General features: G+C 37.0%; 1 protein-coding gene across 1 annotated transcript in view; it reads right to left on the bottom strand.

Moving 5' to 3' along the window:
* The window catches only part of NUP205 (nucleoporin 205), a 49,702-nt gene that overhangs the window by 12,981 nt on the left and 17,256 nt on the right, over positions 1–19,465 (bottom strand). The window contains exons 13-29 of the mRNA XM_027452708.3: positions 18,267–18,449; positions 16,634–16,684; positions 15,826–16,035; positions 14,541–14,640; positions 12,921–13,058; positions 12,471–12,660; positions 11,483–11,603; positions 10,884–10,965; positions 10,333–10,497; positions 8,066–8,190; positions 7,013–7,127; positions 5,846–5,995; positions 5,127–5,201; positions 4,227–4,384; positions 3,192–3,272; positions 2,276–2,467; positions 330–600 (exon numbers count right to left, since the gene is read on the bottom strand). Of these exons, the coding sequence (XP_027308509.2) occupies positions 330–600; positions 2,276–2,467; positions 3,192–3,272; positions 4,227–4,384; positions 5,127–5,201; positions 5,846–5,995; positions 7,013–7,127; positions 8,066–8,190; positions 10,333–10,497; positions 10,884–10,965; positions 11,483–11,603; positions 12,471–12,660; positions 12,921–13,058; positions 14,541–14,640; positions 15,826–16,035; positions 16,634–16,684; positions 18,267–18,449 (2,407 nt within the window). The remainder of the gene's footprint in view (positions 1–329; positions 601–2,275; positions 2,468–3,191; positions 3,273–4,226; positions 4,385–5,126; positions 5,202–5,845; positions 5,996–7,012; positions 7,128–8,065; positions 8,191–10,332; positions 10,498–10,883; positions 10,966–11,482; positions 11,604–12,470; positions 12,661–12,920; positions 13,059–14,540; positions 14,641–15,825; positions 16,036–16,633; positions 16,685–18,266; positions 18,450–19,465) is intronic.

Below are 19,465 nucleotides of genomic sequence, written 5' to 3'. Positions count from 1 at the left end.
GACAATTAATTTACTTTTCTGTGGCAGTGCTGGCAGAAATAAAACAGAGTTCTACTGTTTGTATAAAAAAGTATTTATGAGTATATTCAGCAAGTTTATCCTGCTACAAACACTTGAATATGAATTTCCCTTTAAAGTTATTTACACGTCTTTCTTCTGTTTGTTCAGAATTCAAAAAAAAATGCTTTTTTTTTTCTTGCTAAGGTATCCACAGTAATCATGGAACATCTACCTAATTGACTGTAATAAAAAAAACTTGAGCATTTCAGTCCTTCTTTGTACTCCTGGTGGTTAGAATTCCCATGAACGTAGGGCAAAGGATAACAAACCTGTTTTCAAAATGAAATCCAGCAGCTTTTTTAAGATGATGTGGAGGGAGGAGTCACCAATGGAAGCAAAACCTATGGATATGCTCTCGGAGCCTGGTGATGAGGCAAAAGAACCATCCAGCATCAAGATATATTGGGACTGTCCCGTCATTGGGACTGAAAGTGGCTGTTTCTGCTCTGTTTTCACAGACTGGCTCAGGTGGGCTGTCAGAGTGAACACAGCCCCTGCCACCACTGGCATCAGCTCCTGAGCCGCATCCTCATCCAGGATCTTAAAAGAGAAGAAAAAAAAAAAAAAGACAGAAACAAACAAGAGAAGAAAACCAAGAAGTAGGTAAGTGTGATTTCTTGAGCTATTAAAGCAATTAATTTAGTCTCTCGCAGCTATTTCATTTATGTATTCAAACGGAATTCATTAATAGAACACTATTTAAAACAAATCAAAATCAGTAGTGTCAGGTGAAACACGTCCAGAAAAAAGTATATTGAGCACGTTTTAATCGAGCAGACCATTAGCCTTCTGGTTTTTATTTCCACAAATTACAGGCAAGATGATAGTTAAATCTGGATAAGAAACAGGAAGGAATGTGCTGTTGTTTGAGTTGGTTTATTAGTAAAATATTTAAACCTAAGTTAGGGAAAGAACAACTGACACCCTCTGCTTTTTCAAGAAATCTGCCATTTAAAGAAAACTATTTTTGTTAAAAATGTGAAGATATAATTAAACTCAAAAGAATAAGTATCAAAGAAGCATTTAAGACAACATGGAGAAAAAATAATATGAAGTTAGCATAAGACACTTTAGTTCACTTCATCATTCGAAAGATAAACCTGGTATCTTTATCACTGGCATTCAAGCAGCTTTCCTTTTAAGCAATGCAGTTGTTTAATATGGTAGATCAATTATTTTCAAAGAAAAGTATAGATAAATGTTTTCTCAAATTAAAAAAATTCTCCACTACAGTATTACAGGAAATTACAGTCTGAAATTTGTGCTTTGTAAAGATTTTAGGAATTGATGAAATTATTTTGCCCAGTAAAGGCCTCCCTTTATTCCCATGTTTTAAATTTGTTCATATAAAAAACAAGACCCACATTCTACTAAAAATATATTTTCCTGAAAGAGTTACCTAAAAACTAATGAAAACAGAAACAAACCCTAAAAGGTTACTTTTTGTTCATAAAAAAGATGACATTTTCATTAATATACATTCCTCAAAACATAGATTGTCTATCAAAACTAAAAACGGTATGCCTCTCACAATAAAACAGTAACAAGAAATTATTCCCCAGCTGACTTAAACAATAGGAGGATTTTTCATTAAATTTTCATTGAGAATGGCTGAGTCAGTCATAACTGTCCAGTCCGTCTCAAAAATTATTACTCTATTTCTGCAATAAAAGATCCAGACTTTAAATATTTTAAGACAAAGCAAAGGGTCATGTTCCCAGAAGCCCTTCCAATTCTAAAATCTTTACTTTTTCTACTCTGATGTTTCATTCAACTTTCTTTAATTTTTCAAAAGAAGCCGTGTTAGGATTTAAACAGTGTCATCTAATTGCAATAAATTAGCAAATGCAGTACTGTCTGCTTTCATCACTTCAGTGACTTCTTTTATGTTACTCATCAAATGGGCTGTTACCTTTTCACCCACCCTTTCCAGACCATCATCATACCAGATTACACTAAAATGTCTTCAAAATTCATCAATAAATGGCTTGCAGATCACAGCAGCTATGCAAAAATATATAGAGTATCTCCCTCTGCCCAATGGCACATTCAAACTTCAGCATAGTAGCAATCAAAAAGCTGAAAGTAATACTAAAGGCAGACAATTTTTTCTTGATTATGGTCAAAAATGCTACTTGAAGAGTAGTTTCTCTTTCATATAAAAAGACATAGCAACAATGCTCAAAGAAAGGGTTGGCTTCCAGTAGAGCATTACCTTGTCATGCACATCCTGTAACAGATCACGGATAATCAGTTGTCTGTCTTCAGCCTGTATAAGATCCTGGGGGCAGGCAGTGAGTATAATTTCCACCAGCTGTCTCCATGACTCTAAAGCATGCCTCTTAGCATGGAGGCACTGTAGCAACTTATTCCGCTCCACTACATACTGCAGGATAGTGTTGATCTCCTGAACACCCATGAAAAAGGAATTGAGTTATAATACTCTAAAACAGATTAATGACAATAACAGATTTCAACATTACAAGTTTTAATCTATTAGTAATAGCCTTTGGAAGAAAAAAATAGGTAGGTCTTCTGATTATCAGAAACGAGCTGCCATTAATCATTTTAACAAGATATGCCAATCCAATTCTGAGCTGCTTTTCACAAGGGCTTTTCACCATGAATGCCTCAAGTGTATAGTAAAACAAAACAAAAAAAAAAAAAAATATATATATATATACACACTTTAAAAATCAAAGCAGACAACTGTGAAAAAACTGTTGGTGTGTTTTCTTATTTTTAGTGTGAGTCACCTCTCCATCTTTTGATTTTCAAACCCACTTAGCCAATTTCAAATAAAACTAAAAGATGGTAAGAATCTCAAAAAATAATTAAGCATTAAGCTCCTCCGTGTTCACAGAAACTACAGCTGTATAGAAGAAAGGACAAATGAATTGTCATCCCCTACAAGAGACAGGCAAGATGAACTTGGCTTCTATTGTATATAGAACAGTATGTTAAGCAGTTTCTCTTATCAAATGTTAATGTCTTGTGTTTTTTTTTTCCCTTAAGAAATTACTAACTCAAATTTCAGGACTCGAATCCACAAGTTTTCATGGTAAAGCTTACTGCTTGATGGTTTATGAAATCCACCAAGAACAACAGTAATTTATTTTTTCTATACTTACTTCCATAAGTAAAGGTCTCTGACCAATTGCTGCCATTCCTTGAAGGGCATTGACTTCTGCAACCAGAACTCTGTGTAGATGCTGAAATTGAAAAGGAATTAAAAAAAAAAAAAAAAAAAAAAAGCTTTAATCAGGAGAAAGACATATTTGTCTTCTAAAAGGAGGTTGCTACATAGCAACAGATGCAACTAAAATACTAACAAGATTCAAGTTTCATTTATTTTCTCAATTTCTTCCATATTTCATTCTTTAACTGCTTTTGGGAGCTGTCCAACCTCTTCTTGCTTACTGTCCTTCCCATTTTTTGCACTCCTTCATTTCCTTCTGTTCCACAGTTATGTTCTTTCATCAGTTCTTCTAACACATCACTACTCTCCCTTCTCTTCAACCTCCACTGTAGTCTTCTTGTACAGGATTAAGGGTTTCTCTCTTCTCAAGACTAAAACATATTTTATAATACAGAATAGCTGGTTGCTAATATGGGATAGCTGTTTTCCTATCACCAGCAAGATTGCTTTGCCATTCTTCTCCACTCCTGCTTTGTCCACTGTCTTTTGGACCACAAATTTTTCAGGACGGTTTATTAAACACTTGTCAATTACTTATCACAATGTGATGCTATGTTAACTGAAGCCTTTAAGAACTACTGCAGTACACAACTATACTATGTACATAATTGTGCACACATATGCAGAACTACACAGTTGTGGGTTGCAGAACAATGAAATAAGGTAAAGTCATTTTCTGCAATATTATTTGGGTGTTCTGAGATATGAAAAACATTAAAACAGAAAATATTTCCTCAAAGTGTCTTAAACCAACACATCTGTCAGGCGCAAATGTGAAATGAGTGTGTGCAATACAGAAGAAAAAATAACTCACAGTTTGTATAAATTATGAACACCTGAAACAGGTATATTCTTTATGTGAAAACAAGTTTCAAAGTCCTATTAATACAGTAATTGATTTTAAAAACTAAATGATTATCAAGATACAAATGGCACACATAATTTGAGAACATGAACTACTGCACACCTTCACGTTGCAGACCACTTGCCCACGTGCATTCTTGTGTTCACAATTAGCAATGACTTGCTCAATCTGAGTGCGGTCAAAAAAATCCAGTTGCAAAGGCTCTGGAATGTCCTGGCTGAAGTCAATTGAATCCAGAATACTTAAGATCTTCCTGCGTACTGGAAGAGTAAATCAATTCAGATTGTAGTCCAAAATATAACAGGGAGATAAAAAAGAAGAAAAAGATTAAGAAAAAGATTGCAAATAGGAGCCTATGAAAAGCTTACCTTTGAAAATTCAAATCATAATGTGTGAAGTTTCAAAAGGGAACATTAACTCTTCAAAAAACACAAATGATCTCTAGAAGGCACTTAAAAACATGTTCTAGAGCCTTAAATTCTTAACTCTGTTGTTTTCTATTATTCTCTTTTTATGTATACATTTAATCCAATTCACTACTACAAGATTCTAAATTTTGTCTCTTAAAAAACAGGCTGGTTTTCAAGGAGAACAATGCAGTCTTTTGCTGAAACTTTAATACGTAGTAAGAAATCTAAGGTCAATTGCTTGGTATTTATATTCTTTGCCACAAATAAACAAACACATTCAGTTTAAGCAACAGTCTCACTGTTCTTCCTGTTCCCAGGAAATTTACAGACTACCACCTCCCATTTCACCCTTCCACAGATACTTAAATACAGAATACTCTACCTTCCTTTTGAGTCCAATATTTTCCACTCTCCAACCAACTATGTCAAGGTTCTGAAATTCATTTTGTCCACACTAAATAAAATTATTTCATGTACTGCTGCTGTTTTGAAAGCCTATTATTTCATTTTTCAGTGTCCCTTGTAGAAGCAGCCCCCAAATTCAGGAACAGAAAATTTTTACAGAGAAATAATCAATGCCCACAGAGTTTACCTTTAGAGGCAGTATCAAAGTGGAGAAATCCACTGACAGACCGACTTTCATCTTCTATCCCACCTTCACCATCACCTGAAGCATAAATAACCAAAAGAAATAACAAATAAATACCACCTACCTTATCAATACTGACATACACATGTTCATCTGTGTTGCCCCAAAATGTGTGGAGACCTGTGGCATGCAGATATGTTCTCATACGTTGCCTGAATACACATGTGGAAGCATTCGGTGTGCACACATCTATTAACATGTGTTCAACTATATTCCCTGAGAATGTGTGGAAGCCTTTAGCATGTACATGTGTGTTCTCACATGTTGCCCAAAAATACATGTGGAGGCTATTGGTGAGCACATGTGTGTTCGTTTGTATTTACATGTATAGCTTGAAATTGTGTGGGTACATTGACAAGCACAAACGTGTTCACATGTCTTCCAATGTGTCATCCAAAACCATGTTTGAACAACACTGACAAGCACATGTGTGCACCAAAAACACTTGTGGACACTTAAGCGCGGGCATGGTCACACATATTCAAGCATCCGCCCAACATGCTTGTTCACACATGGTGAGTCCTGAGGCTTATACAAGTGCCTGGAGGCATTTGGTGTCCACATGTGTGGCTTCTACACCTGTCTAGAGGCATTTGGCATACACACGCATTTTGAGAGGGCACAGACACATGTCATGCGTCATCACAGCAAGTTCTTCTTACCCAAGTAGGGTTTCACAGGCATGTCATCCAGCAGCAGGTGCAGCAGTCTCTGCGTATGGGAGCGCTGGCGGTTCAGTGATGTGACTCGCATTTCTATCGCTGCGGTTTTCATCAACCAGGACATTTGGTTCAGTGTTGAAATCTCATGCTCTGCGTGGAGATAAGAAAATTCTTATAAAACTGAATATAAATAATACTACTTACTCCAAGGAAAGCATTTCTTCATTTGAGAAAGCTTCTAGAACCTATCATTACTTATGAATTGCTCGCCATTTGTTCACAAAAGACTAAGGGATCTAACAAATGCCATTCAATGCACATGAGTGTTTTGAAAGACTCATACACAGGCATGAATTTAAGAATATGTACATACAAAAAAATCTGGATGTAACTTGTACTCAAAATCATTGTGGAGAATCTATGAGCAAGTAAGATCTATTATCATTTCAGTGAAAATCATCAGACATTTACCCCTTGTGAGCTATCACTTTGCTTTTAAGGTGTTAAGGCTTGAACCTGGGTCTTCATGTTCTTTATGAATCTCATTTCCATTCTTAAGATAACGTAAGAGATCATCTAAAATACTTCCCCCATTCTGGATATGTGCACTTGAAGGTTAAGACTACTGTCATCGAACAAAGCACTGGTGGTCTAGCATCTGACAAACCCAGTATGTACACTTATGAAGTTTTAAGATGCCTGCCTTTGAAATGCCGGTCTTAAACATTAAAACAAATCCATTCACTTCATAACTAACATCAGTACCAAATAAAATCTCCAGATCCTTATTTCAAGGAAGAGAAGATAGAAGTGGTTATAACCACCAGCCTTCTACTCCCTCCCGTTCCGCATAGCATCTTTTCCAGAATACACCTTTTTTGCTGTAGCAAAATCTAACAAAACTACAACAATAATTAAAAGATAGATAAGGATTTGCTTCTGGAGACTGGATATGCTCCAAAACTAACAAGCTCTTTCACAAGAGTTCTGCAAAACAATATGAACTACCTAAGCAGGCAGAGTTCAATAATATCAGAACTAAAAGATTAGCAAAGAGGCAGCAATTAATTCAATCTAATCATGCTATGTATCTATCTTCCCTCTGGGGCTGCTAAAGACACAAAGAAGGCATTGAATTTTTTGTCCTTAGCTAAGGACAAAAGTTACCTCTGGTAGAAAATGGCAAATACTGCAGCTGAGTGAATAAGAAATCCTGACTGGTCCTGAGGTATCTCATAGTTGGGCCCGAGGTGTCAGCACATGCGCACAACTGATAGATCACCTGAAAATCAAAAACAGTAGATACTCATATGGAGTTTATTTCACAAGAAACAAACAAAACAAAACCACCAAAGCAAAAGAAGCATAACTCTGTTTTAATGCTCAAATGGTATTATTGCCTGTATTTTCAGTAAGTTTTCCAGCAGCCTGCTCCAAAGCACAACATATTGTTTATAACATATATCAAATTATGATTTGAAGGACTATCGGCATGCAGGCATCTACAGCAACTACCCACCCACAACATGACTCTATAACCCTTTCAGTTTGTCCACTTTACTTAAAAGAAAAGCATCTTTCTTTTTACTCTGCGGGTTCACCGAGACAGGAAATGTCATCTTCACCTTTTTCCTCTTCTACAGTATGGCCTCTTCCACTTTTAATTACTTATATTTAAAATACTTTGTAGATGTCACAGATTACCCACACAATAAAGGTGTGTGATTTAAGGCCAAACAACAACTAACTTTGCACATGTTAAATCCAACCATCTTCCCTGCCTGCTCCCTCTCACTATATTTTATACACACACATCACTGGCTGCAGAATAAAGAAGAGAACTTTATTTATTTGGGATTATCTGCCATATTACGTCAGCAAAATGCAGTTCCAGATATTCAAAAAAAGAACAACAAAAACTTGTTACGTGGCCATAAGACACTCAAAGGCTTGCCAAAACTAGCTTTACAAATACAAATCAATTCCAAGCTCTGTAACGAGTGTAGACTTTTTGGTTTCAGTGTTGTTAGAAGATAATACATTTTTACATAGGAAAAGGTAGATCAGAAGAAGTTCAATATATAAAAAAAATCTGACAGATCTTTCTTGAACCAAAAAATATTTTCAATATCATCACCATCTGTGTTCATCAACCATGAAGGAGCTAATTTTATTTAAAGTTCACTCTCAATACATGCCAACAGAAAATAGGTTGCATACCTGGTAACAGAGTTCTGCAAGATGAGGAGATTCCTGAACTGCTGTAGGCCCGTTCCTTGTTTCAGTACCCTTCTCCAGTATGTTCAAAATAGCATGAAGGCAAGTCCGTGGACAACCCAAAACACCTTCAAAATACAGAAGTAATTTCTTACGTACTTGCCTCCATAATAAATGCAGATTAGAACACAGAATCACAGAAACTAAATGCTTAATACCTTATACAGCACCATACTGCTCCACAGAGCAGCAGCAAAAACATCCAGAAAAGATTTTTCTCAATTAAAATAAAGGGAGAAACTGCTTTAGCAAAAATCAAATTAAAACATCTGTAGGAACTCTGCAGAAAGAAGACAAATTATACAACCAAAACTTCCTTAAGAATTTTCTCTTCTGTTCTATATGAAGAGATCCAATTGGCATTTTAATATTCCGCATCAACCAAATGAAAATTTGGATTCTCAGTCCTACACTTTAATTGAATACTCATTTGCCAATTTCAAATGTGAGTTTTAAATCTCTGTATTTAGTCACAAAATGACCGCAATTGTTCAATAACTCTCCTAGAGGCACCTAACACTGTAACCAAGAGGAAAAGGAAAAGACTTTAAGACTGAAGCAAAAATTCTGTCACTTTGCATCCATCCTTTATCCAATTATTACTTTAATTCACCAAGCAAGATGCCCTTAAGCAGTAAATGCATCAACAACCACCATTCTTACAGGGGAAATAATTGTCTCTGTTTGGACCCACATCATTTATGCTTTAGTAGGAAATTATTATTCCTAGGCATATAGCTTACGGTCATTCTTTCTTCACATTATTAATGGGATAATTCAAAGCAGCCTGCAAGGATCTCTCACAGCCTGGAGACAAAGACAGTCTCCTATTACTGATCTGACTTATGATACCCTCTAAAATTGTATGCTTGCAGATCAATTATCCATATTCTTTAGGTATAGAATTTCAAAATGTGCAAAACATGGTCTGCCATAGTAAGTTACTTTCCAGATAAAAAAGAGGCTGGTGTCTTTCTGTGCCTTTCTGAGACATAAAATAACTCAGACTTTTTTTTCCGAATGAAATTCAGGTCCTACCTACCCTTCATTTAGAACTAGAAACAACCATAAACAACCAAAATCTGCTGGGAGCAAAGCATCTGACCCAAAGATCATAAGAAACAGGCTTCTATAAATAGCTAAAAAATTAAATCTGTTGATCCCAATGTGTTCATATGAAACATTCCTTAAAATACCTGAGAAAGAATCCTGTACTTCAGATCTGAAGGGACTCCAAGAAATCTCTACTACAACCTACTGCTCAAAGTAGAGTCAGCTATGACAGCAGACAGGATAAAGCTCATAGCTTTATACAGCTGGATCTCAACAAACCTCCAAGCATGAAGACTGTATGTCCTCTCCAGCCAACCCATTCCCCTGCTTCACCTTCCTCACTCTGCAGAAGTTTCTTCCATATTTGCTCAGAGCCTCTTTTCAGTTTATGCCTACTGTCTTGTTCTCCTGCCACGCACCACTGAAGAGCCTGGCCTTTCCCCCTCATTAACTTCTTTGTAGGTATTGGAAGGCTGTTATCAGGTTCCCCCAAACCTTCTCTTTTCCATGCTGAAGAAGTCCCATTCTCTCAACCTCTCCTCATAAGCTGACTGCTCCAGCCCCAACCATCTCTTCTGAACTTGCTCAAGTTCAAGACAGACTAACTCACTATCTTTGACAATTCTAGAAGTATCTGAAATGCCATATATGCATATATATTTATACATATATCTTCTTTAAGGTTTTCTTCTACACTGTTAAACAGCCAGACTGTTTTCCTACTTGATAATCAATCTTAAATGGGAGTTTGAGGAGGGGCAGAAGAGCACTCAAGTTGTATAACTTGTTCAAAGTCTTGTCACACATAGGGACTTCCTGGATCACCAAATCATTTTTTTTGTATTACTGACAACCGCAATGCATGTGAACAGTAAATAAATTTATACTTCTCTTCAAAATTATCATTTTCTCCCAGAACTCTAATTTCAAGTCCATTCCAAAATCCAACTTAGACAAAGGATCAAATTCTAAAGCAGTTTAAAATACTGCACCTGGGTTCATCTTATCTCTGAATACAGATTTGAGGATTAGAACAAGGCCTGTTTTCTTCTTCTTAACATTCAGAGGAACTGGGTCTCCCCATGCATTTTCTGATAGATATTCTCAGTGTTGGTGGTACAAGAACCGAATGCAAGATCAACTTTTCGTCTTCATACCTGGGTCTTGCAGATTTGTGGTGCTGACAGGTTTCTTGAGCTCATATCCCAAGAGATACAGTGCAAGGCTGGGAGGACTACATTCAAGAGAGGTGATAAGGAGATTCAGAATATGGATCCTTGTCTCATGATGGATGCGTGCCCGCTGCTTTTCAGGCTCCAGCTCTTGATTAAAAAAGATTAGGGGAACAATGAAGTAAAGCAATTGGTTTAAATGAATAAACTTCAGATCCTTCAGATTAAATGCAATAAATGCAAACCATCAGTTTATATTAGTATGGAGGAATACAAGACCAAAATGTCAAATTACTGCTCTGAATAACACATCCAGAGCAATTTAAATGCTCCTCTTTTGAAAACACCCCATATATAGCTGTCTCATCATACTGTGGATGTATCTTAACAAGACATCGATGCTTTTCCTTTTGTTAAGGGTGTGTCTCTACAGAACACAACACAGAGAAGGTTTTTTGACTTAAAAGCCCCTTCTTTCATTAATTTTATTCTACGCAAAAGATAAGTGCAAGTCATATAAGAAACCTTTAACATACCCTCATCTGGATTAATTAATTCTTCTGCATCTTCATTGTCCAAACATTCCACAAACCCAGCCATCAGCTTCTGGCTAATACTCTGTATTCAGCAACGGACAGATGAAAATGAAGGGGATTTTAACAGTATTAAAAACAATACCTTTCAAAATTCCTTCCATATAGGTTGACACAAGGTCTAGACAAAAATTAACCTAGTAACCTAGTCACTAAGCATGGAGAGTATATGCTAAGCATAGGTTAGCAGAGAGCCACTGAATAGAAAAGAAAAAAAAAAAAAGAAATCTACTGTCGTGTTACATATGCTAAATTATCCTCAGAGGCTGAAGACTATGAAGTCAAGAAAAAGTCTCAGTATCTCAAAGAAGTATCTCTTTTCTCTTCTTCCAAAGCATTCATGGTTTTGCTTTTCATCAATTAATGAAGTAGTCACTTTTCACAATGCCACAGTAAAAAACTTTTTGGGGATAGGTAGAGATAAGATAAAATATTGCTTTAAATGTACTTGATCTAGAAACATAGCTTTTAAAGTAACATTACAGAGCACCAGTATTTCTCCAACACTTTGTCTTTCCAGATCCAAATAAAATGGCACTTACCTGATCATGTGTGAAATCACCAACTAGCTTTATCTGGATGTTGGAATTGTAAGAAATACAGCACAAAATCTTGGCACTTTCAAAAGCCAGTTCAGGATTGCTGTTTCCATGATAAAGATACCTTTAAAAATACAAGATTATTGTAATGAAATTTTTGAGAACTGTAACATTCCAACATGGTAATGCATAGATGAAGGAGTACTAAAACAACTGCAAAACAAACTATTTAAGAAATCATTAAAACTACAACAAAATTTTACTCCACATGAAGCAGTTCACACTCTTCCATCAGAAGTATAGGCTAACAGGCAGTCTTAATAATCAGCCTCAGAATTTTCAGCATTCTTTTTATATAAAAGCAATGCAAGATAGTATTAAAAAAAAATCACAGATCACACAGAAGCAAGTATCTAAAATAAACTACTACATACACCCAAAATAAGCAAGATTCAAAAAAAATAATAATTAATTTAATTTAAAGTATCTTAAAAGGCATGTGGCTTTTTTTTTTTAACTATTAACTATAGTTATGTAAAAAAAGTAATATAGCAAATGAAAGAAAAAATATATACAGAGATCTTGATTTCTCAGAATCTCACTGAATAAAAAAGCAGTGTTGTTTTGTCTGTAAAGTCATTATAAAATAAAACTGTAAATCAGTAAAAATCAGTGTTACAGATTGCTAGCTTGATACTTTTAATATAGAAACTAATAGATAATACTGCAAGACGTTTAAATGGACAACAGCAGCCAAAAGAAGTTTCTGATTGCCTCCTACTCTAAGCAAAACATTCAAACTGTGACAAACTGAAAATTATATCCTAGGAAATCATTGCACATAAGGCAAATTGTAAGAAAAAAAAAAAATATATATATACACGCAGATTCCAAATCTTGAGAAGCACTGCTGGCTGTTAAAATCGAAGGACCAGGATCCAATCACTTCTGTGCCTCCAAAAATCCTCCCTTCTCAGTACTTTGCACATACCTTGCAATATTCACCACATGATCTGCCTTTTTAGTGCGAGGATTGATTCCTTGAAGCAGTTGCTCCAGCGGTGTGACAATAAGGGAAAGATGGCTCTCCCGCAACAGATCCATAAAAAGATTCTCCTTCTGCAGGGTCAAGTTTAGAAGTGCAAGGCAATATTGTACTGCTTTCTCTAAATGCTTCTTCCCTGTGCAATACACAAACAATAAAGAACCATAAGGAAAAGAAAGGATCAATTAAAATAGGCCATGTTCATAAGCCTCGTTCACCGCGTCTTATACCAAGAAAGAATTTGTCAGTTATTTACTGCTAGGAAAATTACCCAGAAAACACAATTTATATATGCCAGAAAAACAAAATCAAATTGAAAATATGTGAAATGTCAGCTTTAAATCCTACTTTGTATGCTTTTTAACTTCACCTGAAAAATAAATTCGAGGCACATACCAGGAAATGGAGCATAAGTATCAAGCTGCTTAACTCCTTCTTCCAGCAAACTAAGGGCCAGTTCCAGCATTGGGGACTCATTCAATAGATGATACATCAAGTTGAACCCAGGTGGTTTATATGCTATTATTTCTTCTCCTAAAAACAAACAAACAAACAAACAAAAATTATCGAATAGAAAAGACTTAGCTAGCCTGAGCTGGAAAACAGCAGTTCCTGTTGCTATAAGCAACATCTAAATTGACAAAACATACTGCATAGAAAGTCTTCACAGTTTTTGTCCACGCATAAGCTATCTAGGTAGCTTAGAAAGTTTGCAGAGAGCAGTAACGGTAGTTACCATTACTTTTCAGAATCTACTAGCACAGTTTCAACTTTAAATCATTAGTCTCCCTAGGTTTATCTGGCCTTGAATTCAAATCAACGATAGGACTCTACACCACATTTGAGCTACATTAAATGGTTTTGTGTGACTGAAAAATAACTGAAAAAAGTTTACATTCCCCAAAACCAATACGAGGGAGAAAAGCAGTTCCAGAAACCAAAGCTGACAAAGTGCACTGAAACACTGATGCTCACAGTACACAAATACTTGCATGTCTGCTACAACAAAACATGCTGAAATGAGTCTACTAGCCTGGAACACAAAGACCCTCAATTAAACAAAAGAAAAGCAAAGCTCAAGACTAATGTTTCTGTTTTATCTAGTCTCCTAGTAAATTGGGGGGGGGAGGGGGGAGGATCAGGAGAGCAGTCAGAATCATTTCTTAATAGGCAAGTGAGAATGAAGGTATAGATTCTTTTGACATCAAAGGCAGCTCAAACAAACCCTTTCCCTCTCTCCTTTTTCCATTATTTTGTGTTTGTGCTTCCCCTTAACGTGTCAATAGACATGCCATTTCACTGTAGACACAGCGAATCAGTTCAAGAAACAGATCTAGTCAGAAAAATTGGTTTTAATCCATTTGTCCAATATATCACATAACCCACAAATAACCACATGAACTGAAGCCTTAGCTGAGGATGGGAACGAGCTAACAGAGATTGTTCAAGACAGTTCAATGCTAAAAACTGTTTGCTAACGGATAGGACACAGAAACCTCTCCAGTGAGCTTGCCAAAATCTGCGAGTGTCTTAAAGTTGCTGCTCACTTCTGAAGTGATTCTGACAGCTCTCTACTGCTACAGGAAATCATGAAGCACCAGGCTGGCATTCAATGTTAAGAAACTTTGTATCAAATACAACCTGCAGCCCAAACACAGTTCACATAAGCCTTATAATGAGGCAATAGCCATTTACTGTGGTCTTACTAATTCTGGACAACCATTCAAGAGTCATATACTGTTTTTAACCAAATCAGCAATTCAAGAGAAACACAAATCATTCTCCTAGTAGAGCCTGAGAAGCTGGAAACTGCTTATAGCAAACTCTACTGAATCGACAGCATAGCTCCTCATAGTATGTGAACATTTTTTGATTGTCTTCCTATCTCATTGCCCTGACCTATCTTTTTGCCTGCTTACTTGCCATATTAAACAGGATCACAAGACAGAGGCAAGAGATCAAAGCAAGTTCCAGCTCGGTTTGTCAGAATGAATGTCAGTGAATGAACAAGTTAACCTTGTAACTCCACATATTGGTCCACGAAGTCTTCGAGCTGAGGTTCGTAGTCTCGCAGCAATTTGTAAAACACTTCCAGAACTACCTCAGCTACTTCCCACTGTGATAATCACAAAATGAAGAAAAATCACATATGGAATATGACTGATACTGCAGCAACAAGACAAGGATGACAAAGAATGCAAAAGTCACTGCAATGAAATACTGGTCAGATGTATGGCATGACTGTCTAAAGTACTATTCCACAACACTTTTAATCTATCACAACAAATAATTTCAATTGCCAAGCTTCCTTTTCGAATTAAAATGGAACACTAAAACAGATTTGTCTATTTTGTCTATTTTGGAGCTAGACAACAGCCACTGCTCTCTCTTCATCTATCCAGCCAGTCATCCCATCACAAAAGGCTATCAGATTGGTTAAGCACAACTTCCCCTTGGTGAATCCATGCTGACTACTCCTGATCACCTTCTTATCCTCCACATTCTTAGAGATGACATCAAGGATGAGCTGCTCCATCACCTTTCCAGGGATGAAGGTGAGGCTGGCTGGCCTGGAGTTTCCTGGGTCCTCCCATCTTGCCCTTTCTGAAGGCTGGAGTGACACTGGCTTTCTTCCAGTCCTCTGGCACCTCCCCTGTTCTCCACAACCTTTCAAAGATGATGGAGAGTGGCTTAGCATTAACATCAGCCAGCTCCCTCAGCACTCATGGGTGCATCCCATCCAGAACCATGGATTTTTGGGGATCGAGTTTGCCTAATTCATCTCTATCCATATCTATGTATAAAAACGCTACCTTTATGAGCAGCCTGCTCTTTAAGGTCTGTCCCTAGATATAGACTACTCACAGTACCAGATTCAGTATAACTCTTATCCCTTCCCTTCTTGGCTTTTTCAGAAACAATCACTGTCAGAAACATTTAGCTTTATCATAAGGCAATGACTTTCTGTTTCTTCTTTTTCTACATCTTTAACATTTTTGCAGTAGAGTTGCAGAATCCTGTATTTCTAAATCTGTATTTGCTATTATATAAACTCTTATTTTTCTTAGTTACTTTATACAGGCTCCTTAGAAGTAGTCCATAGATCCTGTTGACACGTGAGTTGAAAAATTACCTGTTTACAGAATCAAAGCACTCTGAGAGGACCCAGGTTATCTCTCCTGCATCAAACTTGTATATACTACAGCTTTCCAAACAGACCTAAGCTGCATCAGTGATCTCAAATTATTTTAACCAGTGCATACAAAAAAAAAAAAAAAAAAGATTTTCAAGCAATTATTACTTTTTCAGCAGCTCTCCTGTAAGCTCTGGTGCGGAATCGGAGAAACACAGAGTCCCTGAGGAACTGGAGATAGGGATCAAAGCCTGGTGGGCGGAGACCTGCTCCCAAGTTAGAGGGGAACGAACTCTCCACTAGCGTGCTGATGAGTCGACAGAAGGCACGGGTTAAAGGATATTCCTCACATCGGGACTCAATCTCGTTCAGCTCAACCTTCCCGAGAGGACAGCAAACACAGGAAGATTAAAAACAGATATTGAGTGAGAAAGAAACACGTGAGAACTAATAAGATAAGGGCATCATCTGTGAAGTACTTTACAGTGTACTGATTTTGCTATGCTTTTGTCCACTGTATATCACAAACAAAGCAAAAGCAGTGAAGCAACATTACTCTCAGTTCAGTTCAGCAACATATTCTTCATTCATTTCTGAGTTAATAGGAGATATGCCTCAGCATTGAACTATATGCTGCTTATATTTACCATTTTTATTAAAATGGAAGTGACCTGCACTAAGATGTAATAAAACTAACTCCAATTTAGGCAAATAGGAAAATCTGGGGATGAAGCGTTCATAAGGAACTTGAGGGTTTAGACACTGCTCTGCTACTAGCACTATGCTGCACTAGATTTATAACTGAATAACATTTTCCAGAAATTACAAAGAGGCCTGAGAGTAAATTGGGAAGCTGTGAAAGCACCTATTCACAGGGTTTCCCGTGCATACAGTAGCAGATGCAGCCTCTCCAAGTTTTCCCTGTACTCATTTGTAGAAGATGAGGAAGGCTACCTAGGGACAGAGAAACTCTTACCTCAATACCAATTGCTTGTCTCTGGCCTGGACTTCTCACAGTTTGTAGTATCTTCAAAACATAAAGAGAAAAGAAAACATGCAAACAATATGTTTCACATAATCAAAGTGCATCTCCGTCACTTCTATCAGAACTAAAAGGCACTCATCACTCTGCAGCTGTAAGTAGCAGTATTGTATATCCTCTTAAAAGCCAAAAAGCTAAGCTTTGTCTGTCTGAAAGGCTGGATTACATACTGTACACTTGAATGCTTCTAGCTTTACACCCTCAAAGATCTGCACCATGCTTATGGTTAAAACAAAGAACAGAAGTCCTTTCACATTTAAATTTTTTTTCGTCTTTTGGTCAGGGAAAAGACATTTGTTATCTCTTACAGCAGTACATTTTAGGGAACATCAACAGTTAGGAAGCAAAGGTGAGCATTGAAAATACTACTACTACGATAAGATGTCATTCTTGCTTGTGTCTTTTTATTAGCGATCAACACTAAGCCAGTAGTTGCAGCTCAAAAGCCTCATGTTATTCCAAACAAACCAGAAATGAGTCTGAACCATAATACAAACTATAAAACAATCCCGCTCCCTTACGATTTTTGAGTTAACCATGCTGAGAGCATTTTTGATATCAGTCTTCTTCAGAATTCATATTTATTTTTTTTCTCTGAAATCAAGAGAAAAGAGAAAAAATAATTTTCTAAAAGCTGGGCTTTTAATACCCACCTGATGTTTGCCATCTAGCTGTGAAAGTTGGCAAACATATGCTGTTACAGAATCACAGAATGGCTGAGGTTGGAAGGGACTAAACTCTGCACCACTGAGCACAACCCTCTGAGCTCTGCCATCCAGCCAATTACCAATCCACCTCACTGTCCACTCACCCCTAGGCCGCACTTCCTGAGCTTGTCTATGAGGATGTTATGGGAGACAGTGTCAAAAGCCTTGCTGAAGTTAAGGTAGACCACATCCACTGCTCTTGCCTCATCTACCCAGCCAGTCATCCCATTATAGAAGGCTATCAGACTGGTTAAGCACGACTTCCCCTTGGTGAATCCATGTTGACTATTCCTGATCACCTTCTTACACTCTTTGGAGATAACCTCCAGGATGAGCTGCTCCATCACCTTTCCAGGGATGGGGGTAAGGCTGACTGGCCTGTAGTTGCCTGAGTCCTCCTTCTGTAATTGCTAATAACAATTAACTTTTCCTCTGAAAATTACATGCCTGCAAGTGGAGCTTTTTATACAATTCTTTCCTTTCATGAGCACCACTTACAGTGGGAGAATATTGCACACAAAAAAACATAACAGAAAAATACATAACTGCAGAACATTTATTACTGATGACAAACATGGAGGGGAAAAAAAACATATGGAACATACAGGACGGTCTGTTAAGAAAGATGTTTACATAAAAATAAGCACAGCCAATGAGATCTGCAGCACAAAAACATGCTGTCATTTTCAAAATTGCTTCAAAATAATACCTAAGTGAAAAAAAAAATTATATTCAACAATGGAAACACAAGAATTTAGTAGAAAGTGCAATACAATTGCTACAAATGCAGCTTTCAAACACACCAACAATTTCATCAGATTGGGTTGCTATAGTTATAAGTACTGAAAATACAAAAATACCTGGGTGTATTCCAGGGATTGCCAGAGTGAAGCAGCTATTTCAGGAGATTTTCCAAATGCAGTCAGGGTTTCTAATAGCTCCGCTTTCAAAATAGGAGGAATGCTGCACTGCAGAAGTCCCAGAATGACCACCACTGGTGTCCACTGAGGGTGCTCACAAAGAGCCAAGCGAGCATTCTCACTCTGCAGAGTTCAGCGTAAAACAAAATTGCACGTTAATATTTTGAAGATTATTCATGTACTGTAAGGCCTAACTAAGAGTTCAGTATCAGCAATGAGAATTCTGCTTTGTACAAGTACACAAAACATCAGAAGAATGTCAGACTTTGCCAGTGCAAACAATTTTCATTCAACAAAAAGCCGAATTTAATGATTTCCTAGTACTAAAACTTTACCTAAAATTTTACTGAAGTTGTCCCTATCCACAAAGAAAACTTATGTGCATAATAGATGTTGTTTAGGATAGCCAGTTTTTAGACTCTGATTTGAGACTCTCAGATGAGCCACTGGATAGGGACAGGCTTCTAGTCTCATCAAATGATAATTCCCTGCATCCTTAGATGTTTACTTCTTCACAGGTTATGGTCTGATGATGCTAGGAAATATGAATTTACGAGTTCCTTCTTCCCCACTCATCCAATGCTGACAGGACAGCTTACATAGGTTACTGAACTAATCTGGCCTTCCAGAGGAACACCCCACCACCAACCCCCCCCCCCCCCCAAAAAAAAGATGATTTTTAAAAAGCCCAGTTAGTTTCACTGATCTGCCTTGTGTTTGTGTCAGCAAAAACATCTTGCAAAAACATCTTGCTAAATCACACAACTTTTATGTTAGTATTCTTCAAACCTCTACCCTGCAGACTCTGCTGGGTACTAAGGAGTCGAATTCCACACTGTTCAGCTATCCAGATAATTGACAATGTAAAATCTGTATTGCAGTTTGTCTCTTAAAATTCCTCTTCCAGCCAATTCATGGTACATTTTGCATTAACAGTTTAGGGACATTTTAAATCTAACTCTGGAGGCAAGTTTCACAGCTGGTCAGTTTCCTTGCCAAGTTTCTACTCTTCCCCTTGAAAGTCTTCTATTATCTCTGTTTATGTTAAAACTCAAAATTACATGCAAAGAACTTTCCTGCTCTCTAGGCATTTCTTCTGAATAGATCTCACTTCTGAAAGACACAGTTGTGACAGCAAA

Source organism: Anas platyrhynchos, chromosome 1 (assembly GCF_047663525.1).
Source record: "Anas platyrhynchos isolate ZD024472 breed Pekin duck chromosome 1, IASCAAS_PekinDuck_T2T, whole genome shotgun sequence".
NCBI lineage: Eukaryota > Metazoa > Chordata > Aves > Anseriformes > Anatidae > Anas > Anas platyrhynchos.
The sequence above is the reverse complement of the archived record's forward strand: the minus strand, read 5'-3'. Positions and strand labels throughout refer to the sequence as shown.